The sequence below is a fragment of the Tachysurus vachellii genome, chromosome 10 (genome assembly GCF_030014155.1).
Source record: "Tachysurus vachellii isolate PV-2020 chromosome 10, HZAU_Pvac_v1, whole genome shotgun sequence".
In the NCBI taxonomy this organism is placed as follows: Eukaryota; Metazoa; Chordata; class Actinopteri; order Siluriformes; family Bagridae; genus Tachysurus; species Tachysurus vachellii.
In genome coordinates, this window is record NC_083469.1 from 23,332,541 (window position 1) to 23,358,277 (window position 25,737).

The 25,737-nt window shown below is 37.8% G+C and overlaps 2 protein-coding genes across 4 annotated transcripts; one reads left to right on the forward strand and one right to left on the reverse strand.

The window, feature by feature from the left end:
• The first annotated feature begins 907 nt into the window (after positions 1-907).
• Positions 908-7,281, forward strand: ctsba (cathepsin Ba). Of its 2 annotated transcripts, none has more exons than XM_060880371.1 (10): positions 908-1,057; positions 2,576-2,699; positions 2,831-2,916; positions 3,672-3,786; positions 3,869-3,984; positions 4,688-4,773; positions 4,856-5,002; positions 5,133-5,249; positions 5,417-5,545; positions 6,435-7,281. In XM_060880371.1, the coding sequence occupies exons 2-10, from the start codon at positions 2,577-2,579 to the stop codon at positions 6,512-6,514; spliced, it is 999 nt and encodes a 332-aa protein (XP_060736354.1). In that variant the 5' UTR covers positions 908-1,057; position 2,576; the 3' UTR covers positions 6,515-7,281. The 2 variants fall into 2 exon arrangements, with proteins under 2 accessions (XP_060736354.1, XP_060736353.1); XM_060880370.1 differs by lacking the exon at positions 908-1,057 and adding an exon at positions 1,411-1,433.
• smyd2a (SET and MYND domain containing 2a) lies at positions 7,279-22,294 on the reverse strand. 2 transcript variants are annotated; one of them, XM_060880368.1, is made up of 12 exons: positions 21,958-22,294; positions 21,803-21,866; positions 19,227-19,337; positions 18,834-18,894; positions 17,109-17,233; positions 15,679-15,746; positions 15,484-15,586; positions 15,201-15,311; positions 11,510-11,633; positions 11,213-11,387; positions 11,018-11,126; positions 7,279-8,386 (listed from the first exon to the last, which is right to left on the reverse strand). In XM_060880368.1, exons 1-12 carry the CDS (start codon positions 22,128-22,130, stop codon positions 8,303-8,305), a joined length of 1,308 nt encoding a protein of 435 aa, XP_060736351.1. In that variant the 5' UTR covers positions 22,131-22,294; the 3' UTR covers positions 7,279-8,302. The 2 variants fall into 2 exon arrangements, with proteins under 2 accessions (XP_060736351.1, XP_060736352.1); XM_060880369.1 differs by lacking the exons at positions 21,803-21,866; positions 21,958-22,294 and adding an exon at positions 21,475-21,724.
• Positions 22,295-25,737: the final 3,443 nt, after the last annotated feature.

The following is a 25,737-nucleotide window of genomic DNA, read 5'->3' on the forward strand; positions in this document are numbered from 1 at the left end:
GAGAAATTGCACCGTCACCTGACAACCTGACAGGCTTTAAGTGCCAGGAACCAATGTGACAGCTTTGTTGCAAATAATGTCAGCTTTTTCCAAGCATGTCACCACTGAGGTAGTGATTTAATCCAGTAAGAAAAGATAGACATTTCTCATACTCAGAAGATCTAGAGCTGGATATGAACAAAACTGTATGTGGAAGTGTTTACATAATGAATTTGGTAGTCAAAATAAATCCCGTTTCTTTAGAAAATGAGCTAATTTTCTAATCCTGCACATTTACAAATTAAAAGTCTTAAAACACTTAGATCTGATCGACTGTAAATCATATAACTGGCATGGATTACTGCAATTTCATAAACATACTGAATATACTGTTATGTTTAGTTTGCTTAATTAATAATAATAAAAAAAATGACAAATAAATAAAGTGACCCAACATAAATTAATTATTTATTAAGAGTATAAAAGGAGGACGCTTTTTATGTCCATAGATGTGATTCCTCTTCTGGCTTTCAGTTTTCATCCTCATCATTCCCTCTGAGTCAACATTACTTTCATTTCTGTTTTTCAGCCTGTAACCTGATCATTCAGTTCTTCATATTTTAACCAGATCATATGTTTCATGCTTCCAGCTGTCTGTGAATTTGAAATAAAAAAGAAAAGAAAAAATAAGTGAAACTAAAGCTTGGGAAAAAAAGACTACAGTTTATGTGACCTTGTATCTGTAGCCTCATATTTCTGCTCAGGGTAACGTGATCTTATGATAGATTTAATGTGTCACACTATATGATTTTCATACAACCAACAGCTAGTGTTGCATTGCAATAAGGATTCAAGTTTGGGATTAGTGACTGTGTCTAATTCCACTATATGTATTTTCGTGAATTAACTGGGGACTTTTATTTTGACGGAAAACATTCATTTCCGTCCGCAATCACGCTTTCGATTCGAAACTTCATCAGAAACGCACATGACTAATCACATGATGCCTTTCACACGGGGGTCGTGTTGATAAAAGCGCAAAGCAGGTCACACGCCACATAAAGAAGATCTAATCCAGGTGAGAGAACTTTACACGTGAACTTAATTAGCACGAGCGCTTAAATTAATTATGTTACTGTGATTTACACGCGTCGTCTTTCTTAACACGTTTAAGTTAACTTAGCAGACGTAAAAGTGACGTAAATAATTTAGATAACATTTAAAAAAATATTTAAAAAAACAAGGAAACGGTAGTTTTTGCAACAAGTTTATAGTGTTTTTGTGTCTGGATTAAGCCGGATATGACGTCGGGTTGATGTTTAGCGTTATGTGTGTTGTTGTTGTTTTTTTAAATCGATCAGTTAGGCAGCCATTTATAGTGATGTTTTGTATCTCTGTCGAAAACACACGATAGTTCACTAGGTTAAGGAGTAAAAAAAACCCTTGATGATGAGGTTGGTATTAAAATGTTGCTCTGTTTAACTCGCTTCCTCTGTGCCTTAAGGGCTCGAGACCTCAGGTTTGGGTGCGGCGTGACAAACAAAATAAAAGCCAAGAGACCATGACACATGACTTATGCTATAGGCTCATATCCAGTGAACGTTTACAGTAAATCCGGCTTGGGTATTTTTTTAAAACCCAGTAATTCTTTTTTTTTGGGCGCTGTTGTACGTCTGTATCTCAGCTTTGTTTTGATCCATCAGGTAGAGAAGTTTCCTGAACCCTGTATCACTGAGGGTTGCCAGGTTGCAGAAAAAGGCACCATCACCACCATCTAGGCCTTTTAAAATAGATTATTTTATTTATTTATTTTTTTAATTAACTATTTGGTGACCGAACAAAATAAATATTTATGAAGATATTAAATCCTGAACCTTCCTAGATAATAATTATAATTTTTTTTAATAGAAAATATGACCGGCTTCAGGGTCGTGTAAAATAGTGACGCCGCTAGAATTCAGCATGAACAGAAAGTTCACAAACAATTCTTCGAATAGCTTCTTCTAGAACACGTGTGCACGTCGTTATGCACGTCCCCTAACTCTGATCAATTAACCCAGTCGTTGTGTAATGAGTCACGTGACCATGACAATCAAGAGGGCTCGAGCTCGTCTGCACTTAGCATTTTAATCTGGACTCCATCTCAGTTTGAAAAGAACTCGATGAACTGGGTGTGTTTTATAAGATAATTGTATCAGAAATGGCAGCTTGGGTAGGCTGAGGATGCACTCAAGACGTATTTGGTAGTAAACATTGTTGCTTAGTCATTTTGGCCCAGAATACTTCCTCTATCATGATTCATGTTCCTAAAGCTTCTCATATTTTGGCTTAGAATCGACTCCTGGCTTATTAAGGATTCTTAGCTTTGTTGTGAAGTGAGGCACGGCATACAACCTAAATCAAACCCTTAATGTGCATCCTCAAGTTAACTAAGCCGGGGGTGTCCTTTCACTAAAAGGTCCTGTCCACTAAAAAGCCACGAATAACCGATTAACTGGTCAATCGGGTGTCAACTCACTGCACCCACAGCACAGCAGCATCCACAAGTTACTTTCCACACGCATTAATCATGAGCTTCATATCGTTTGTGTTTTAGAATGAAGTCCCTGTTTTTGCTGTACCTAGCCTCAGCACTGGCTGTGTGTTGGGCTCGTCCACAGCTACGTGCGCTCTCCCATGAGATGGTCTCCTATATCAACAAAGCAAACACGACATGGACGGTAAAGTTCCTGCTACTCATGGTGCCAAATCGAGATGTTAAGACAAGATTAGAGAGAGAATTATTAGAGATAATTTTAAAGTTAAATCAGTTATGAACTTTGGGTTGGATTGTGTCTGATTTTGTCTATAGGCTGGACATAACTTTGGCAATGTAGATTACAGCTATGTGAAGCAGTTGTGTGGAGCAAGGCTCAAGGGACCAAAACTTCCAGTCATGTGAGTGTGTTTACATATTTTTTTTTTTTTTTTTTTTTAACAAACATGCCAACAGGATGTACCCAAGAAATGAAAGTTCCTAAATCTGTTGGATATGTCATGACTTATTGTATTAAAAAATGATGTGTAAAGCAGTTTGGGGTTTGCTGACATTCAGGAAAAAAAATAATGGCATGCTAATGCATTGTTTTCTCTCACATTAGCCGTTTAACCTTGTGATGAATCATCTGACTTGTTTCCTCTTTTCAGGTAGATTAAAAATAATTATTTTTTTTTTTTTTATGCTGACTCATGGGAGGGGGTGGGCAGGAAATGATTTCAGTTTTCACTAATGTTACAATTCAGTGTAATGAGTTAGATTTAATAGATTGCAGCTTGTTATTTTTTTCGCCTCTATTTGGGAAGTTTATTTTTTTTTTCTTTTTTTTCTTCACCGGAATTTTGGCAGGAAAAACTTTCACCTGAAAACGGTCGACGATACCAACTGGCTAAAATCTCGCTCCATTTTTTTTCCTCTGCAAAAATGAAAAACTTGCTAATTGTCTTCGAACGATCTGTAGGTCCAAATAAATTTGCTGATATTCAGGAAAAGAAGTCTGTCATGCAAGTGAAAGAGGAAACCCTTTCTAAGGCTTTTTTTTTTGGTCACATATTCAGGACCCTTGTGATGAATCATATGGCTTTGTTTCCTCTTTTTAGCAAGCTGAACATTTCAGATTAAAAAAAAGACCTTTTTATTGTCATTACCTCTGCAGGGTTCAGTACGCTGGAGATGTGAAGCTTCCAAAGAATTTTGATCCCAGGGAGCAGTGGCCTAATTGCCCAACTCTGAAAGAAATCCGAGACCAGGGGTCATGTGGGTCATGCTGGGTAAGTGCTGTATGCTCTTTCTATTCCATGTGAGAAGTACATTAGAGGTGCAGGTTTTCCATGACGCTTTGCACCCTTTCAGGCTTTCGGAGCAGCTGAAGCAATCTCCGACAGAATCTGTATCCATAGCAATTCCAAAGTGAGCTTGGAGATCTCCTCTCAGGACCTGCTGACCTGCTGCTCTGACTGTGGCAATGGGTGAGCGAGCAAACCTGTAAATCTACACAACTTGAGTTCTGTGATTGAACATCACAATTGATTATGGTTATCTCATGACTTCCTTGTTAACACCATAGGAACTTTCAGAATTCTAAGACTTTTTTTTAGATCACGAGAATTTGATGGTTAAACCAGTCAAATGCAGTTCACCTAAACATGTTGTCTGTCACATTCTGTCCACCAAAGTCCCTCTGTATCTATGAATGAGTAATCTGTGAAGGGTCCAGTCACGCCACCTTTCGTCAGCAAACTTCTTTTTTTCAGTGAAACTCGCAGCACTCGTCAGTTTCATATTACAAATGGCTCACGCAAACTGGTTTGACAGAATAAATTGCTCACAGCTTGTTTTTGGATTACATGTGCTAACTAGAGTATATCGTCCTTTTGGTGAAACTTTGGCTAACAATATCTTCATCATGAGTGTTTACATATACAGCATTTAACTGATGACCAAATCCACAGCAATTTCAAAACGTATCCTCATGAGTTTAGTTCTAGTGATTTACTATCAAGTTTAAACCCTACCGGTGAATCTCAAACACAAGATTTTTTTTTTTTTCTAATAGAAATGTGCTGCTTGAGAATTGAGTCTTTTATGGTTCCTGTATATCTGTTGATTACTACATTAAAGCTTTGTTCACTATTAAGACCCAAACCTCTGTTCTTCGCTCTGGTCACACAGATGTGATGGAGGATATCCTTCTGCTGCTTGGGATTTCTGGACTACACAGGGTCTAGTGACGGGTGGTCTCTATAACTCTCATATAGGTAGGATTACGCTCTCATGCGTGGCTTAAATTCGAGTGGTATTTTTGTTAAACCCCCCCCCCCCCCCCCCCCCCCTCTTTAGGATGCCGGCCATACACCATTGAGCCATGCGAGCACCACGTAAACGGTTCTCGTCCTCCGTGCACTGGGGAAGGTGGAGACACGCCGAGCTGCGACGAGCAATGCGAACCCGGCTACAGTCTTTCTTACAAGCAGGACAAGCACTATGGTAAGAATCTACATGTTTGTCAGCGTGAACGGCATCAAAGCCAAGGGACTTTAACGTGGACCTTTTCATTGTCGATTCCACGTTGCTTTGTGAACGTTAAGGCAGAATACGGGCCTTTTTATTGTTGTAGGAAAACAAGCCTACAGTGTTCCGTCTGATGAGGCGCAGATCATGCAGGAGCTCTACAAGAATGGCCCAGTGGAGGGAGCTTTCATCGTATACGAGGACTTCCTTATGTACAAGTCTGGTGAGGCATGAATCTCATGACCCATTGAGTGCAGGCTCTTGGTAATATTTAATCACTGCGGGGGGAAAATGTTTCTGTAATCTAACGTTAAATCCTTTATACTGGAACAGCCTTTTCCTTCAGCTTGGAATCCGCACTGAAACCCTGTGTACTTTTATGGTTTCTAGGTGTTTATCAGCATGTCACTGGTTCTCAAGTAGGAGGTCATGCTATCAAGATCCTAGGCTGGGGAGAGGAAAATGGAACCCCTTACTGGTTGGCTGCCAACTCCTGGAACACCGACTGGGGTGATAACGGTAAAACCTCTTACATTTCTTACATTTTCTAGTGAGAGAACACCAGAAAATGTTCACAAGAGATGATCTAGAGCAGATCTAGCTAATATTCCAGAGTACTTTCAACAGGCTAGAGACGGAGGAGTCAATCACATGACATGGGTAAAAATGGCTATTAAGGAAGTAGCCTGATAAGATGTTACAGTGAATCTGTGGATCTCAAACTTTCATTCAAACCCCAATTTACTAATGGAGAGAAGGGGGGGAAAGAGAGAAAAATCAGGACTCTTTTTTTAAACTAGGTCAATGAATTAAAGCCAGTTGATGTCCATTGATATCCTCAAGTTGCCTGTGTTGTGCGCCAGGCCTGGGGGTTTATTCAACGGATAGGAATATTAATAAAACCATGTCCCTTGAAGGTTGAAGGAAAGTGCTGGGGATTAGCATAAAATTTGAAGGACAAGAACAAAACACTGCTGCATTCTCCACCAATCAGATCATCTTTAGTGAAAAGATTCTAGTCTAATGAAACTAAGATTGGACTCTTTAACCTGAATGTTGACCAGAATCCAGGAACCACTCGTCACAGCATATAGAGCATTTATTTCTTTATTTTTTTCACCGTCAGATTCTGGCAGGATTCTCAGGATTGTGCAAACGTAATAGCGATGTCTTGTGCTGAAAATATGATCTTAAGCAGATTAGACTCTGTACAAAACTCAGCTTGTCTGATCTATATTTTATAGGATGTTTTATAAGAAATGTACAGTTTTCCCACATTGGGTATTTTAGGCTACAATCTGTTCAAGCACCACAAAGTACTAATGTTTTACTCTAGGACGAGTGTGACCTAAGAAAAACCCTAACAGTATTCCTAGTCATCAATTTTCTTTTTGTATTCCTGTTTTAGGTTATTTCAAGATCCTGAGAGGTGTGGACCACTGCGGCATAGAGTCTGAGATTGTGGCTGGTATCCCAAGTAGCTCCTAATGCAGGTGGAAAAGAAATTGAGAGAAATCTGACATTCAACAAAGTCAAATATGGCGTATTAGAACATGAATGATTTTAATTCTTTTAATATAAATCTACAATGCTAAAATTTTAGCATTTCCTCATTTCTGAACAACTTTTAGATTTTCTTTCCTCCCTGTTTAATAAATGGCCGTTTATTTTGATTTTATAACCAGATATGTTTTTAAGTGATTTTTCAAATAAAATATCAAATCCTGTGTTTTCTTAAATAAATCGTGACTGCTTTATGTATCTAGATTTTTGCAGGACAATATTGTTAGCAAATTTACACAGATGATTATGAACCTGTCTTTAAATACGGTAAGAACGTGTAGGTTCAGAAATGGTAGCTATGCTAATGTTAACTACATTAAAAGCTAAAAGCTTTGACATGTAACGGACAGTGTAACATATTTGCTTGCTTGACTCTGTAAACCTTTGGTATAGACTGCAGATATAAAATAACAGGTGAATATCAGTATCCAGCCAAAAATGTTGCTGCTTTTTATTTTTTTTTAAATAAATTACAAAATACTTGTGCACTCAATATGAATGCGTTACATAAAGTATGAGTTCATACAGTACTAGGAATGATTTTATGCTGTGTTGCTGCTACATGATTGGCTGAATGACTGTTCCTAATAAAGTGGCAGTGAGGTGACACATGCATCATAGTCACACAAATATCAGACCCCACCCTGAACTCATGGGTTTTTTTAAAAAAAAAAATAAATAAAAATTGATAACTTTTTTCCTCAAGTCTCTTTATTTACTGCAGACAGAAATGACATCTACATGCTTTTTATTTTCTTGGTCATCAGAAATCATTTGCAATTTTGGGTTTGATGAAGACATGTTATTTTGTGGTGTCCATCTGTACTTAAAAGGCCCCAAGGTGTGTCACAGGTTGCCTACCGATACGAATGATGCAAGATTTGACAAAGATTCTCACTGCTTTGGTGCTTCTACTTTTTTTTTTGCTACTGAGTAGTTTCATGTTTTTTCTTTATCTCGTTTTTTAAACCTGATGCTACATGTTTAAAAGTTGTTCTACTCCAATATCCTCTATCAGGAGGCAACTGTTTAAACAAAGATCTCATACACTTTTTGTATCACACTATAAACCTGATCTATTATTTTAATAGAATTTTTTTTATCCAGTGTTTTCCTGACCAATAGCACACTGACATACTATTACTGATCTACTTTATAGAACGGCAGCCAAAAATATTAGTCACAAATTTAAGAAAATTTTACCTCAGAAAATGTTAGAAAACCAAAATACTTAGTGTAGGATTTACAGAGATACTACAGAGCTTTGGCATGAAATAAAGGCAATTTCTATTGTGCCACACATTGAGACAGTTAATAGTCAGAATCATGGAAATACACTTTGGTCATATGTTAAATACTCATCCAGGCATAGTGTTATTGAATCATTGGTAAATTCTGCGGCCAAGCAAACAGTCATTTACATCGTAGTTGATACATGATATGGCAAAAGTTAAAGAAGCATCTTTAAGACAATCTTACGGTTATATTTTATACATAGTTATTAGCCCTTGCTCACAGACAGTGCATATTTATTTTCACTATGGACAGGTAACAGATCAGCACCTCAAGGTCAACATCAGCAATCATCTGTCAAACACAAACAAATAAAAAACTTAAAATGACTTGGAAAAGAAAAATGTTTTTCTGTAGGTAAGCGGAGGTAAAGGTTGCATGCCGTTCAGCCGTTCTTGAATTTACAGGCCGTCCTCCCGTTTACTGATGCCCTTCTATTTCCTTTTGCACCTCATCGACGTAATAATGGTCTGTTCCGAACGCGACCTTCATGATGTCGATAGCCTAAAAGGAAATGGATGAATTTGAAATCAGTAAAAGATTCAATGTCCAATTTTTAGGCTTCAGAACAACGGAAATTCTCTGGTGTTCTCTGGTCAGACGAAACAAAAATGTAACCCTATGTAGAAAAGTTTTTAATCTGCAGAACACCCCCCCCGATTGTGAAGCATGGGAGTGGCAGCATCATGTTGTGGTGATCAGTGGTTAAGGTGACAAGAAGTTTGAGAGTTCAAATCCAAGGTCCATCAAGCTGTTGGACCCTTGAGAAAGGCCATTGACCCTCAATAGCTCAGTTGTATAAAATGAAATAAATGCAAGTTGCTCTGGATAAGGATATCTGCCAAATGCCTGATATAGTAAATAAAACCTGATACGAGTGAATTAGTTTACCCAGTTCTTAGCCAAAGCTTCCAAAATGAACACAGGCAACATGAGATGTGTGGGGAGTTAAAACTGAATGGCTTTAGCTTAGTTGTATAGATGCTTTTGGCCTTAACTGCAACACACATTAATAATGCTGTACTTCTAATGAATGACATCTCTCGATAATGTATTTAGATCAAAGCCAGTCAAATGTAAAAATCATCTTAAAATGAGTGGGAACACTGCAAGGTTCTAAATATTCAGGTAACCTTTAGGCCAAGGTGATACCATCAACCGTCCAGTGTGCTAGAACAAATTTGTGGCAACATGGCTGTTCTATTCTATGAGCCCCAGGAAACCACCAGCAAAAGCTGTGATCCACTGCAATAGCTTGCAAATACACCTTTAACACTGGTGTATCAAATTTCCTCTGTCTAGCAGTCTCTATCTCAGTTCACAAGTTCAGGGTTCAAGCCCCAGCACTGCTAAGCTGTCACTGTTGGGTCCTTGAGCAAGGTCCTAAACCCTCCCTGCTTCAGGTGTGTTGTATTATGGCTGAATTTGTGTTCTGACCCCAACTTCCAAAGTTGGGATATGCAAAGAAAGAATTTCACTGTGCTGTAATGCAATGTAACAAATAAAGGCTTCTATATATCTGTTCTGTCTCAGTTAAAGGATAGTACTCCAGATGATGGAGTGCACACCACTCGTTGAAAATTTTTCACCTAAGGGCATACAAGGCATGTGTACTTGTAAGGGCTCTTGAGTTCAGAAGTGTCTAGTCCATAGCTGAGTCATTGTCCTCAAGCTGCTTGTCTCAAAGACCAAACCTACAGGCCTATGATTAGGGACATAAGTATTCGGTCAACATAACTTACTGACTTTGCCTTAAGGGGCACAAAAAATGGATGGATCATTACAAAAAAAAATATACGGAAAGACACCACATGTGAAGTCTTTCAGATGTGACCAGAGACAAAATGGACATGTGGTCGTCTTCTCTTCTCTGAGAGTGACAGGTTGACTATAGAAGGACTGCTTGAGGGGGTAAGATTGCACAGTGTATGCAGCTTTGGGTCCAAGGTCAAAGATTCAGCCAGGTTTGATGGCTAGAAATAGTCTCCAGATTAGTCTATCAGATTAGGAACAGACATTTAGGAAAACCATGTTTTGAATTTGCAACACTTGGGTCAGATTAAACAGCATCAAGACATAGGAGACATTCATATCACAGACTGCTTTTATAATGTAGTCAGTGCCAAGGCATAGACACAGTTTATGGCCAAAAGTTTGAGCTCCTGACCATCACACCCATTTGTGATTTCTGAACATCCCATATCGAGATGTAGGTAAAAACAAGGTCGGCACAGTGGCTTGGTCGTAAGCAGGTTTGCCTCAAACCTCCAAGGTTGGTTGTTCCACTTCTGTCTCCACAATGTTCAATTCAATTCAATTTTAGTTATAGCGCTTTTAACAATAAACATGGTCTCAAATCAGCTTCACAATGTATCCAAAATGAGCAAGCCTGAGGTGTAACCAGAGGTTCCTGAGCAACTCATAAATTAGCTCATCATCTGTATCGATTAAGAGGTTCTTCTCCTCAAAGTCCTCATGGGCTTGGAAACCGCATCAAGCAGATTCCAGCTGGACCTGGTACATCTCTAGATGCCTCGGGATCCTCACTGCGTTATCCTCTTCTCTTTGAGGTCTTTGAAATCTTCGTAAAGCTAAACACCACTGGAGATGGAACTATATGCCTTGGGATGTTCAGAAAACGAGAAGAAAGTGGAAATGTGTGCATGTGGAGCCCTCTAGCATCTGGGCGATTGTGGCCTGTGATAGACTGGCATCCTTCCCGGGTTCATTCACAGAGTCTCTTCCCGGAACACAACAAATACAAACACTTGTACTCAGGATTGAACAAGGGATGTTGCCTTTTATGGCAGCAAATTTTTTAATTCAGAGACTGCAACCTTGCTACAGTTTCTAATCTGATTTTAATCAGTTTCTGAGTATCAGAGGTAAGACTTCCAGTTATATTCATAAATTCACTCCATCAGTCACTCAAGACCAAAAGACTTCATGTTAACACTAGAAGCTATCTGAATAAAAGGAGATCGACTAGCTTCTGGATTTTAGACATGACATAACAAGACAATGTAGGGACACCCACGCACATATTTCTTCCATGCGGGTGTGACTGATCTTGCATAAACATGTTGCACTCTACAGACCTAACTGTTATTGTAAGATCAATTTAAAGCACAGTACCTTATTTAACGCTTTCGCTCCTTCTGTGCTTTTCCCAAGTCCCAAGTAAAGTCTTCCAAGCTTCAGGTACATAGATGAGACATTCAGAGAGTACTGAGGGTAATGCACACTGGGAAAAGGAGGGGGAAACGTGTGTCAAGAGTCAAATGGCAATAAAAAACAAGAGATATTAGAAATACGAATAATTCAGCGTACCTGTAGGGTTGTACAATTTTCTCGCCATATTTCATGGCTCCGTCCCAGTCCTGCATGTAGAGACAGACCCCCATGGCCTGGTACATCATGTGCAGCATGTACACATTAGTGTCAACAAATATGGATCCCATCCTCTCCAGACTTAACTCACAGATCTCTAGCAGATCGCTGGGAGGTACTGTGGAGTCAAGGGCTTTTAAAATCAATGGGAAACATGTAAATATCTTATTTAGCTTCATGTGTACAATCGCAAAACCCAAAAATTACTACAGGAGAGAAAAAGGCTTGTAAGGATATTCTTATAGTGCTTGGCTCTCCTGAACTCCTCAATGATATTCTTGGCATACTTCACCATTTCCTGAATTTCTTCTGCCTCTGGAGCACTACTCAGGTTCTGATGAATCTCCAGTTTGGCCGCGTCCTGTAAAACCATATCCCAGAGAAGAGTGAATTTACTGGAAGTGAGAAAAAAGGTGAGAATATTACATAATTTTAAAAAAAAAGTGCATTACTATTTATGCTGAAAGGCAAAATGAAAACATTGTATATTGGAGAACATTTGTGTTCAAAACCAAGGTCAAACCAGGAAGCAGACAAGACAGCAAAACTGCTTGCTAGCTGCCATGGGGCATAACCCCATATTTTCATTATACTGATACTGTGTCTATTCCAATTAAATGAAGGAGAGAAAGTAAAAAAAGTGTACATGATGTTTAGCAGGGACTTGAGATGAGGTCATACATACAGCAATGTAGCACAGAGAATAAGAGAACAATATGAAACATTATAATCTTGGCAAATCGCTTGCTTTCATCAGGAACCGATTCTCTTGGTCTGGGAGTTAGAGTGGACTTGTATATCCATATATGATGAACTATGGGAATGAGAAAGGATGAGATGTCAGTGCACTATACCAGACTTACTCACACCAAGTGGCAATTAATCTTCCACCTTCTGACATGTTTTTGAGGGGTGGAATGGAACCAGAGAACCAGGAGAAACCGACAGAGAATTGGTAAATACACACCACACAGTAATCAGAGCTCAGCATCAAACCCAACACCATTGGGATGGTCATTGCTTACAGCAGTCAGAGCTATTCTTTCACTTATGTGAGGAACTCACCCAGTTTTCTGACCAGACCAGAATAAACTGTGAGCTTTAACCTCTGTGGTGATTACATTTTTAAATAAAAAGGAGAGCTACAATCACAGTTAGACCCATCCCAGTTAACTTACACACAGAGGCAAGGTACAGATCATACTATTAACACTATTACGAAGCTTCTATTTATCTCCTTTTCCTTGATGAGAACAAGGAAAAACTCCCTGAGATGATATGAGGAGGAAACTTGAGAGGAACCAGACTCAGAAGGGAACCTCATCCTCATTTGGGGACACTGGACAGTGAATAATGTAAATGTTAATAATGTCCTTTCTACAACAGTTTGTCGTCGAGTGGCCAAGAGCTCCTGAGGAACTTATGGGTCAGAGCAAATTCCGTGTTCACTCCCAAAATCACAGATTACCTTCATAGTAAAGACAGCAATTAAAAGTCATGGAATCTGATGTCCTTCACTCTGAGTGCAATTCTTTTAGACTATGTAACTAATAGTGAAATGTAAAAAAAAAAAAATGAAGCTATGTACAAATACTGGGTGGTTGATACTGAGGTTTGCAAGCCTCTGCAGAGAGAAGTATTGGCACAGAGGTTAATATGTTGGCCTTCTGATTGGAAGCTTGTGTGTTTAAATCCCAGGGATGCCACTGCTGGGCTCTTGAGCAAGGCCCTTAACGCTCAACTTCTTAGTTGTATGAACCCGAGAAATGTAAGTCACTCTGGAAAAGGACGTTTGCAAAACACTGTAAACGCAATAACGGCGAGAAAGTAGGGTTGTAGTAGAACTGTAGGGTTCTGCAACAATTGAAGATTTGTGAAATAAAAGCACACTGCAACAACTATATAACTGTAGACAAATTGTGGGAGTGCGTAACAATTATGGGGTTGTGTAACAACTGTGGAGTCATGTGGCAATGACTAGGCTGTGGCTCTGTAGGCTGGCAGGCTGTGAAACTCACTTTAACTCACGTGGACACTGAGATGTGTGACATCCGGTACGTAAATGATTGTGTCATCCGTCACAAGTCAAAGAAAATTTTCCCCTTAAAGGGACAATAAATCTTGCAGTAAGTAACTAAACATATCCTCAGATTTGATCCTCATTACAAGAACTTGAACAAGGAAGTCCCTGAATTAAAACAAACTACCCAGGTGTTTAAAATTTGCATTATTTTAGCGCATCATAAACAGGGTTGCAAAATTTCGGGAATTTTCAAGGCTGGAAACTTTCCATGGGAATTAATGGGAATATATGGAAATAAACTGGGAATTTTAAAAAAATGCAGTTGCCTATAACAAGGAACTTAAATGTAGTTAAAAAAATCTTGCAGCATAATTGTGTTTAAAACAACAAGATTCCTCGGTCACTTGCACACTGCTTACTGGAGGGCCATTGAGGCCAAACCCACTGCATGTACTTGCATTCTTTCATAACATGCACAGTAACACTTTATTTTAGGGTCATTTAACTAGTTGCTTATTAGCATGAATATTAATAGAATATTGGCTATTTATTAGTACTTATTAAGCACATATTAATGCCTTATTCTGCATGACCTTATTCTACATTCTTAATTGTACCCAATACCTAAACTTAATAACTACCTTACTAACTCTTAATAAGCAGTAAATTAGGAGTGTTACCACATGCACAGATAATTTGACATATATCACTTAAGGGGGGTTCACCTCCATTTTCCAGGCCACAGAAGCCACACTTGCTGCGAGTCAAGTAAGTTTTGATTATAAAACTTGGATAAATATATTTGATCTATGGTATTACAATTTAACTAGCAAATACCAAAATACTATACTATAGCAAATACTATTTATACAATAGCTAGCTAGCTAGCCAGTAAATCAGATATCTAAATTTAAGCTAACTATTTCATTGAAGATTTATGAGGCTAGCTATCATGTAGCTATCTCAAGCTGTGATGCTCTTTCTGCCAGATTTCTGTTATCATACAGAATTACTATACCACTGAAAAGGTTGGACACATTACTATTTTTAATGTTTTTGAAAGAAGTCTCTTATGCTCATCATGCCTGCATTTATTTGATCAAAAATCCTTCAGAAATCATTCATATTAGAAAGTTTTCTTAAGGATTTTTGATCAAATAAATCCAGGTGTAAGTATCAGGATGCTCTGATGAATAACAAGGAATGAATAAAAATGAACAGATTTATTAAAACAAAGAACAATTTATTTAAAATATAAATCTTTTGTAACAATACACACTACCGTTCAAAGGTTTGGGGTCTTTTTTGTTCTTTCCTCTTTTTTTTTTTTTAAAAGAAATTAATACTTTATTATTAATACATATTAATACTTAATGTCTTATACTGATAAAATGTGATAAAGATTTATATAGTTAGAAAAGATTTCAATTGAGAATAAATGCTGTTCTTTTTAAAAGCACGATTCTTTGATAAATAAAAATTTATCAAAGAATCGTGAAAAAAGTATCACAGGTTCCTAAAAAACTATTAAGCAGCACAAATGTTTTCAGCATTGATAATAAATTAGCATATTAGAATGATTTCTGAAGGATCATGTGACACTGAAGACTGGAGTAATGATGCTGAAAATTCAGCTTTGATCACAGGAATAAGTTAGAAAAACCATTATTTTGAACTCTAATACTATTTCACAATATATCTAACTTATTTATTTATTTATTTATTTATTTATTTATTTAAAAAAGCCTTCTTTCAAAAACATTAGAAATAATTTCCAAAATTCAGATTAAGTTCCTGTGGAAAGTTTCTGGACATTTACCGGAAACCTTTGCAACTCTAATCATAAATAAATAAAGAAATCCATAAAAAACAAACAAAAAAAAAAACAACAACAAAAATAATCACCTTTGATTTGGTGGTACATTCTGTGCAATCACAGGTAAAGAAGTATGACTGCTCCAGCCTCTCTTTCCTGTCCTCAGTGGAGTAGAGGAGGTCAATGTAACTGTTGAAAATCTGTTAGGAAATGAGTGGGTTAATGCGATATTAATCAGGTGCTTAAGCATTAATCATAGTTTTATATAGAATTCAATTTAATTCCATGGCCTTTTTAGATGTGCTCGTACCATCAACTGTTGAACTCTGTTCATAAAGCAAAAAAAATATATAAAGCCATGTTTGTTCTCACCTCATCTCCGGGGCTGATTTTCTGAACAGCACGGACTTCTGCTACCGTACCTTTATATGTCACGATCGCATTGGGATTACAGCTGTGGTTCATCAAAGCCACGCTGCGATACAAAAACAGATCAGTGGAAACAAGCATCCCAACCGACATACTGCTATTAAGAGCTTGTGATGGAGAACGTAACATCCTGCTCACTCTGGAAAGACTGCAGAGCCCAAATGGGACAACTCCTCATCTTCGATGGTGAAACCGTTACAGTTCACCTGGAACAAAGAGGAAAACTGAAACTCTACCAACGTTTTCCTGCATTATCAGTGTTAAGCAGACTTAAGTCATATAAAATAGTTTCAGATAGATGTTTGCATTTAATACAGCTTCCAGGCTGCTTAGAATAGATTCATACAACTTCTGAATAGCTTCTAGTGGAATTTTGTAACATTCATCTAACAGAATATCTTCTAGTTGCTTTAGAGGTTAGAGAAGGAAACCTCCGTCTGACACTTCTCTTCAAAATTTCCCACGTTCCCTGAGCTAGCCAGGGCAGATAGAGGACCACCAGATAACTTCAGTATCATCTTATGATATTAAAAAATGGCATCAACGTTCAGACCAAGATTTGGACCAGAGGATACACTCGATCACTTAGCAAGAGTTGACTTGACTTTTTGACTTGAAGATATAGTCAACCATACCAAGGTATCGCCAATCAAATCTTCACAGATTCACCACCATGTTTGCTGGAACCAGATGGTCCAAGATGTACAGTGTCTTCAGGGTTCGGCATTCATTAACTGGACCTGCTATTGTGAATAATGTAAATGATGATTCATCAGACCATAACATCTCCAGCTGGCCAGGTTTTATGATCATGACACCATCTTTTTCACATTTTTTTGCATTGTTGTCTGTGATGAATTGTTTAGCAATTGCAACTCTTCCATGGATGTTGGCTTTGTGAAGTTTTCTGAAGTTTTTGTTGAAACAGGGTCTTGAAACTGGATCTAAAAGTTCTTCTGTTAGTTTTGCTGCAGTAGTTCTGTGTCATTTGGACACAATCCTCCCCAGTGTTTGACGGTCCCATCGAATGAGCCACTGGACTACTTCTTCTCCAGACGTCTCCATGGGTATTATATGCCTCAATCTACGTGAAATCTGCTATCTGCTTGATAGCACTTGTGAAATTATAGTGTGACGTTGTGGTGAGGGTTGAAGGAGAAACGGCGGTACGATCACCTGACTGTGTTAATGTGATTCTAAAGGTCAACTTTTATCAAGTAGGTCTGTTTTTTTTTTTTACTTCAGTTAAATATTAAGCCCAGTTTTAATCATACCAGCCTTTCGTATGCTTAGAAATGAAGATGTGGTATCCTAGTGGTTAATGTGTTGGACTATAGATCGGAAGGTCCCAGGGACACCAAGCTGACACTGCTGGTCCCCTGAAAAAGCCCCTTAACACTATAAACGGGATAAATGTAAGTCGCTTTGGATAAGAGTGTCAGTCAAATGTTATAAATGTAAAAAGATACACTAAGGAGTAATTACATGAATGGTGTTGAATTATTTTAGTCATTATGTTATAACTCTTAACCTCTTAAACAACAGAGAAACAGTGTACAGTATATTACCTGGGCAAAGAGTTCGACAAGAGCAGCATTACTAGGAAAATCCAGATGCTTAGAATAAAAGTGATGGAGTGCAGCAATGTCCGTTTGATTCATCTCGTTTTTCTCGTTGTCGATCTTGTCCAAATCTAGAAAAATACAATAAATAATTAACCCTGTTAATTTCATTCTTAAGTTTTAACCACTTAAAGCAGTAGGGTCTCTCCAGTTCTTTTATTACACATCTGTGCAAAACTGCTTTGTGACGATGTCAGAAGGGGAATACAGCAATAAATGAATAAATGGTGTGGGGGCGATAAGCTGGGGCAATATGACAAAATTTTCAGCTAATGATACAAGAACTATTCCTAAATTTCCTTGGCAAACAAACTTAATCCAGGTTAAAATAGGCATATAAAAATATAATATATATATTTATTTATTTTTACATTCTCTGACAAAAAGAGATCCACATGTCCATTAAAGAATGAATGAGAAACTAAGAGCTCAGAGACTCATCAACTTGTATAATAGATCAGAGACCTTTTTTTTCTACCAGACACTTTATTAAAGATAACCATAAAAAAATGTAACCTTGACCCTTATCAGATGACTACAATCCTAGAGGCTGTACCTCAGCTGCTAAGCATGATCATCATGCATGTGCTACGATCTGGCTTTCTTTTTTAGCTGTACCACCTGCTGGGTGCAAAACACTTAGCTGTAGGCGAAAGATCCTGACCCTTCTACTGGTATCGCTCCTTTTACCGATCTTAAAAACACTGCATTACATATAAACTAAGTGGTACGGTTAGCACATTTCTGGTAGATTAGCTCGCACCTAGCTAAAAACAATCATCTAACCTCACTTTGTACCATATTAGGTTCAATCCACAAGCATGACTAGACTTGACCAATCATCTTCTCTGTCCTGGCACTTAATAGATGACATAAACTTTCCCTGACTCTCCAAACAAAGACTCAAGTATCACCTCTTCACTAGGCACTTAAATGAGCACCGAATCGGAAAAAACCACCACCACCAACTTTAGCTTCATTATGCTCCCTGACCATGGCGTATTAATGCTAGCATCAGGATTTAAAAAGAACTTCAATGAACATTTCTGCCAAATTCTGCACAGCTACATGTACAAGACACAAAGCAATGATCCCCTGTAGTCTGACTTTTGTTTTAATGAAGAAGGTGCAAAATTAAATCAGTTACATTTGCTGCCAGGGCTTTATAATCTCTACAAACTCTAACTATCTTTGTCCAAGCACAATAAGTTGATTTATTAAGAGGTGCAGAATGCATTGTGTTCAGCTAATGGAGCATGAGCAAGCATTTTAACACATCAGGTCAGTCTCTATTTGTGGCTCCAAACCATATTGGGCCGTGAAGGTCAGGGGTTCAAGCCCCAGTACCACTATGCTGTCATTGTCGGGCCCTTGAGGCAAGGTCCTTAACACTTTTGGCAACTTTCCAACAACCTGGGATATGCAAAAAAAAGAATTTCACTGTGCTTTAATGTATATGTGACAAGGTCTTCTTCTGTTATAGCGAAGGAGATTATGTATTTCATTGGAACCTCTAGACTACGTCATCAGGAGCTTAAACCCCAGCATTTATCCTTCAACATTTATCCTTTATTTCATTTCCAGAATAAACAGTTATATACCTAAACAGCAACACAGCATAATGCTAAGTAGTTATTTGGCAACGTCCAGGAGAAAAAGCGCCATACTTACGCGATTCGAACTCTTTGAAGGATAACAATCTTTCAGACTGCGTCAACTCTGACTGGAATTTCTGACAAAGAGAAGGAAAAATATCCATTTAAGCATTTGTTGACATCTGTTCAGCAATCCACATACAGCATATAAAGCTAATAAAGAGCAGTATGGGGTCTGCAGCAATGTTTAGATGCATGATACATGTCATGATATCATCAACATGATACCAGGACCCAAGGTATCTCTGTAGAACATTGTCCACAGCGTCACACTTCCTCAGCCCCCGAGATAATAAAGCTATTCACTTCACCTGTCAGTGGTTTTAATGTTATGGCTGATCACTGTATATAAACATACTGTGATTCATGTACCTTCATTGACAAAAGTATCCACTAGAGCTGTACTTACCTGCTTCATGATGATTCTAGCGACCAGTCGCACCGTTTCTGAGGGACACCAGTTTTCTCCGTAGGCACACATGGCAGAGCACTCCAGCTTGTGCATGGACCAATCGCCTTTCTACGGGAACAACAAAGCTGCTTTAATGCACACGTTCAAACTTAAAAAAAAAAATATTATTTGTAACAATAATAGCGAACTTAATAATAGCTAATGTAGCGAATTTAACAATTCGCATTGTCTCAAAGCAGTTTAAAAATAAGTAACTGTAGATCTCTAACATCTATCCATAACAAGTAAGCCAGAGGTGACCCCATCTATGATCCATGGCTAGTCATTCACTATGATTTCTACTAAACTGAGTCAGGACTCCTACTTTCTCGACTGACTCGACTGAAGTCGCAGACATTGGACATTGTCTCAAAGCAGCTTTACAGAAGTCCCTAATTTATCTCTAGAACGTATCCCTAATGAGCAAGTCGGAGGTGAAGGAAAAACTCCCTGAGGTGATTTGAGGAAGGAACCTTGAGAGGAACCAGGCTGGGGGTGTGGTGATGTCACGTGAGCACTTGATACCTGGGTTACCTTCATACGCCTATTTGCGCTGAACTGCAAGATGAAAGGTGAGATGAAAGTCCAGGATGCAGTGCAGGTCTGCAGGATGAAGCTGGATTCCTCATCCAAATTCTTCTTCACCGTCCACATTAAATGATCGTATGAAATTATTGCTTTTTATCCCTTAAAATGATCATATGTTGCCTAAGTTCCCTATGAGTCAGGGAGTACCCACACCACATTCTGAAACACAAGACTTGTCTACACAGAATGGTGGAATTGGGCCCAAAACAGTTTGTATATGGATATAAGGTAGTTCGGTGCTTGGAATGCTTGGCCCCCTGAATCGCTGCTCCACTGCTAGATCTTTTTGCTGTGATTTGAAAGAGCTGGTTCTGAGCATATAGTACCAGCTCTTTCAAACAGCCCGCATCAGCCCGCATCAGCGCATTTTACATCAGCCCGCTTTAATGAGTAGCCTTTGCATTATTTTGGTATGAAATAATAAGCCAAAAGGTGTATAATGTATTAAGAAAATGATTACAGAGAATTATTTTGGAGGGATAATTTAGATACCACCAAATAATTCAATATAAAGCATCATCTTAATTCATTCTAAAGTCTTGGTAAGTGTGCAGAAAGAAATCATCAAATCAGGGTTCGCAGACAAGAGTAAAAAGTGCTGACAGAAACAAATGTGCACATTTAAATAGAGAACACATAACACATTTGGGATATTTCATTGATATTTAAGATTTCATTCTTCGTTCAGCTGTATTGACAAAAATGTCTCGTGCGTATATCATGTGTGCATTTGGCCTCGAACAACAAATTCCAGCTTGAATTAGTGGAAATAAATAGCAACTTCACAGCCACACAGCCTAGATTGTCCTGTTACACTAAATCAAGTACAGCTATTTTAAACGTCGGCTTTTATTAGCCTGCTTCCTGGAACACGCCCAGGTTCGTGTTGCTGAACATATTAAGAAAACTTCGCTGTCAATACATTAAGCATTCAACGGACAGCAGAATCTTGATATGATGCTAAGATTGGTTCAGAAGTTATTAGCAGTTTTAATAATCGCTGAATTATTAATACCTCAATTTTTTGTTATGTAATTCGGGTCCTGCGTCTTTGCACAGGCTGATATTTTTAACTGACTTGCTGTCAAATTCGTTTTAGAATTATGAGCCAACTTTCCTGAATATTAAACAAAATACATTTACACTTACAAAAAAATGTAGGAAAAGCTGCATACAATTCAATACAAATGAAATTAAAATTGGGTGCCTATGCATCTTAAGTTTATCATCATCATCATCATCATCATCAAAATAAATACACCTGACTGCCTAGGCAACAACAGTAATAATAATAATAATAATAATAATAATAATAATAATAATAATAAGTAATAATAAACAATATTAATAATGAGTAATAATAAATAATAGTAATAATATTAACAACAATAAATTATATTGATAATATTATTACTAATGAATATTAATAACAAATACTAATACTACTACTAATAACATTATCATAAATAATACTATTAATATGGTTAATAATTAATCATAATAAAAATATAATTATATTTATTAATAATAATACTAATTAATATTAACAATACTAATAATAATAGTAATTATTATTATTATTATTATTATTATTATTATTAAGTACAACATAATTCACCAGTTATTGGACACTTATGCTTCTTCGGTTCTTGTCGTTTAACGCATTAGTTCAACAAGTGCTATAATAATTATTATTGGCCATTTAAAGGCTGTTTTCTAAAATACACCACACGATTTAAATAAATAAATAAACAAACAAATAAATAAATAATAAAAAATCAAGGCCCTCTAGCGCCCCCTATGGGCTCTACAGCCATTTAAGGTGAATTCCAACAACGGAGCAGCGAAAGAGAAACCAACTTCAGCATCGCCTCCACAGACTGGAGCAAACTGTAGCGTTTTCCGTCTTTGTAAACCTGTGACACAGAGACGTGTTTTCGCATTACCTGGCACTCCACGTTGCAGTAGTAGGCCTGCTTGCACTTCCCACACTTGGACAGCCCTTCCCTTCTGATGAGACACAATGGTACAGACAGGGCTTTAAAACTCCAGGCTGAATTTCTACACTCGTTTCAACACAACATGCACCATCATCAGGTACCTCATGAAGCAGAAGTCGCAGTATCCGCCCCGCTCATTCACTGTCAGGACGTAGGAATAAGCCGGACACGCGAACAGCAGCTCGCCCAGCTGGAAGTGCTGCGTGGCTTTGACCCCTCGGCCTTTCCCAGGGCTCAGGAACCTCTCACAGCCTTCAATTCCCTCACATTTCATTGTGTTCGTCTGCCTCGCTGGCACAGCTTTATACTCCAGCAAACGGTGGCTTTAAGCACAAGAGTAACAGTTTATTCGGTGGATTTCAGGACCATTGCTACAGAAAGTCCAGCAGCACAACACAAGCACAGCACGTGGTTAGGAGACGAACAGCTAGCCAGCTGGTTTACGGCATAATACGGGTTGCCAAGTACGCGTGAAACACCCGACAGTTGTCAGTAATATGCATATTCAAAACTGAATCTCTCAAACTTTGTAGTATTATAATAATAATAATGATAATAATAATAATAATAATAATAATAATAATAAATGAAGAAAATGTTCTGTTATGTAAAATGTTTTAAGAATACTACAAATATGCTGAACATTACCGATCTCGAATTATTGCGTGTAAAATAAAGGAGTACACAAACTCACTGACGTAATATAAGTTTACTATGTTTATGTTATATCCTAATTTTTAATATTTATTCATTTCTAACCGATTCATTCAGGTGAAGGTTCCACTACATTTACGATTTCAATACTATGTGAGATCTGGCAACCCTGCTCACAACTACACAGATATCCGCGATGTCCTAAAGCCCGCAAGTCTACAGCCAACAAAACAATATACGTCATGGAAACATCCCCCAAATCCTTCCATTGTATGCTACCTTTATTTGTGTGTGTGTGTGTGTGTGTGTGTGTGTGTGTGTGTGTGTGTGTGTGTGTGTGTGTGTACGTGTGTGTACGTGTGTGTGTGGGGGGGCAGATGTAGGGAAAAGCTCTAGGGTCGTGTTAACACTGCAAGCCTTATTCTTAATAATAATAAGAAAAAATAAGGATAAAAATAAGCAAATAAATAAATAAATAAATACAATTAAAGTTTAAAATTCATATAAAAAAGATTAACTTAAAATTTATTATACTATATATCTATCCATATCCCTACCGAGCAAGCCAGAGGTGACGGCGGCAAGGGAAAACTCCCTGAGAGGACACGAGAGAAACCTTGAGAGGAACCAAACTCAGAAGGGAACATATCCTAATCTGGGTGACACTCTACAGTAAATAATGTAAATGTAAATAATGTCCTTTTTACAACAGTTTATAATAGTGCAACCGAGAGCTGCTCAGGAAACTAATGGGTCATCCTAAACTCTGAGTTCAGCGCAGACCTGATTGCTGATAAAGACCTGACCATACAGCTGACTGACACAACATTGGTTCAAAGAAGTCACGGCAGTCTTTGTGCTGCACCATCCACGACAATCCCATGAGACACTGGCTGACCATGCAGATCAATCCATGGCCACGAGACTCCAGCGGTAGAACATCAAGATTGACAAAGTAGCTCCGTAAGAAGAGACAATCAGGCTAGAAACTCGGAACACTGGGAGCTCGGGAGTGGCATGTACTGTATAGCTGACAGAGAGAAAGAGGAGAAAAATTGTTAGGTATGACTGTAATCAGGTGACGGACAATTAAATTTAGTGCAAAGTGCAGACAGGACTCCGGCAAGACTAGCTATGACAGCATAACAAAAAGGCCATGCCCATGAACCCTCAAGATCTACTCCTTTACCTAAGAAAAGCTATTCATAAAAAGCTAGACTAAACAAATGTGTTTTTAGCATGGACTTAAACACTGAGACTGTGTCTGAGTCCTGAACACTAATTGGAAGGTTGTTCCATAACTGTGGGGATCTGTAAGAAAAAGCTCTGACCCCTGCTGTAGCCTTTTGTTCTTGAGGTACTAAAAAATTGCCTGAACCTTTTGATCGATGTAGGCATGACGGATCATAAAAAAACAAAAGATCTCTCAGATACTGTGGTGTGTGACCATTAAGTGCTTCATAGTTTAGTAATAGTATTTTATAATCAATGTGAAATTTGACTGGGAGCCAATGCATTGTGGATAAGATAGAAGTTCTGGTTCTAGTTAGGAGCTGCTGCGTTCTGGACTAACTGGAGCTTGTTTGTGCTCCTGCTGTAACATCCAGACAGTAAAGCATTACAATAATCCAACCTAGAGGTAACAAATGCATGAACTAGTGTTTATGCATCATGTAATGACATTGTATTTCTTATCTTAGCAATATTTCTGAGATGAAAGAAGACTGTCTTTGTAATATTATTTATGTGAGCTTCAAATGAGAGACTAGAGTCAATAATCACACCAAGGTCTTTAACTGCTGCACATGATGTAATAGAAAGACCATCAAGAGTTACTTTGGGCAGGTCTGGGTGCAGGTTTTCATTCCAGCCAAGCAGAAGCCACACCTGAGTCTAGTGAAAGCCAAGATTAACTTGGAACTTTGACGTTCACATAAGATCTAATAACAGAGAGGAAGTGTCATAATAATTTGCCACTAGATGTCACCAAGTGATCTTGTCTGTGCTCATTTATGTTGATGAGCAAGAACCTTCCTGTACATGCAAATCTCAGTAAATGTAGCGTAAATGTTTATTAGCAAATTTAAGCATATTCACATTCACATTATATGATATTTAATCATAATAATAACGATAATATTTGTTTATTTATTTGTTTTTTTGTTTGTTTGTTTGTTTTTAGATTTTTTTTATTACGTTAAACTAATATATTTGATAAAATTGTTACATGTTATTTGTGTTATTTCTGCAACACTTGAGATTTGATCCTATTTGAAACTGGAATGTTTAGGACAAAATTGTCATACTGCTCAGTTTACAGGCTGTTTTCTTTTTATTTTCTTGCTCATTATATAGTAAATTAATTATAACAGTTTATAACAGAGAATTTGTGACAAAGAATATATACATATATATATATATATATATATATATATATATTTAGATAGATAGATAGATAGATAGATAGATAGATAGATAGATAGGTAGATAGATAGAATATGAAATAAATGAGATGATCTTTACTGAAAGTGCTGGGTGAGTTGTGGCATTTTATTATTTATTTATTATTTTATGTCTGAAGAATTTTCCAATTTCATCTATTCTTCCTTCATGTCTTTTTTGTTAAGTCGCTTTGTCGATAACTTTCCCTCTTTTAGCTGTTAATAGGCTTTATCTGGTTTATGGTGCTTGGGCTGCTGAGGGCTGTCCCACAATAGGTCTGAAGTTGAAGCAAGATAAACGTAATATGTAGTAAGGTGGCAGCTGAATCATCCTGTGAGAGATCCTTAACTCCACATATTGAGAGATTTTTAACTCCGCATATTTCCTAGAATGCACTTCAGTTTCACCCACAACATGATGCTGATTCTACCCCTGGTTGCCATTTTGCTTGTAGTGTCAGATCCACTAATGGGACTTCAAGCATGATCAACTTCAAGGCTTCTTAACAGAGGCATAATGAATTAAAATGGTTTGTTTGTTTGTTGGCAAAGAAAGCTTCATTCACTTTAAAGATTTACCCTGGTTGGTGCCCATCTTCCTCTTGCTACATGCCTCTGTGCCAGAGTGTGCAGTGACTACTCATGGCAGGACAATTGGTACACCCTATTACAACCTCCCTAGCCAGGAGAGAGTAGGCTCACCTCATAAAAGTAGCAAAAAAGATCCATTAAAGGTATTAAATATACACATCTAACTCAGTGAACTGTGAAAGTTCTGGCCTTTTT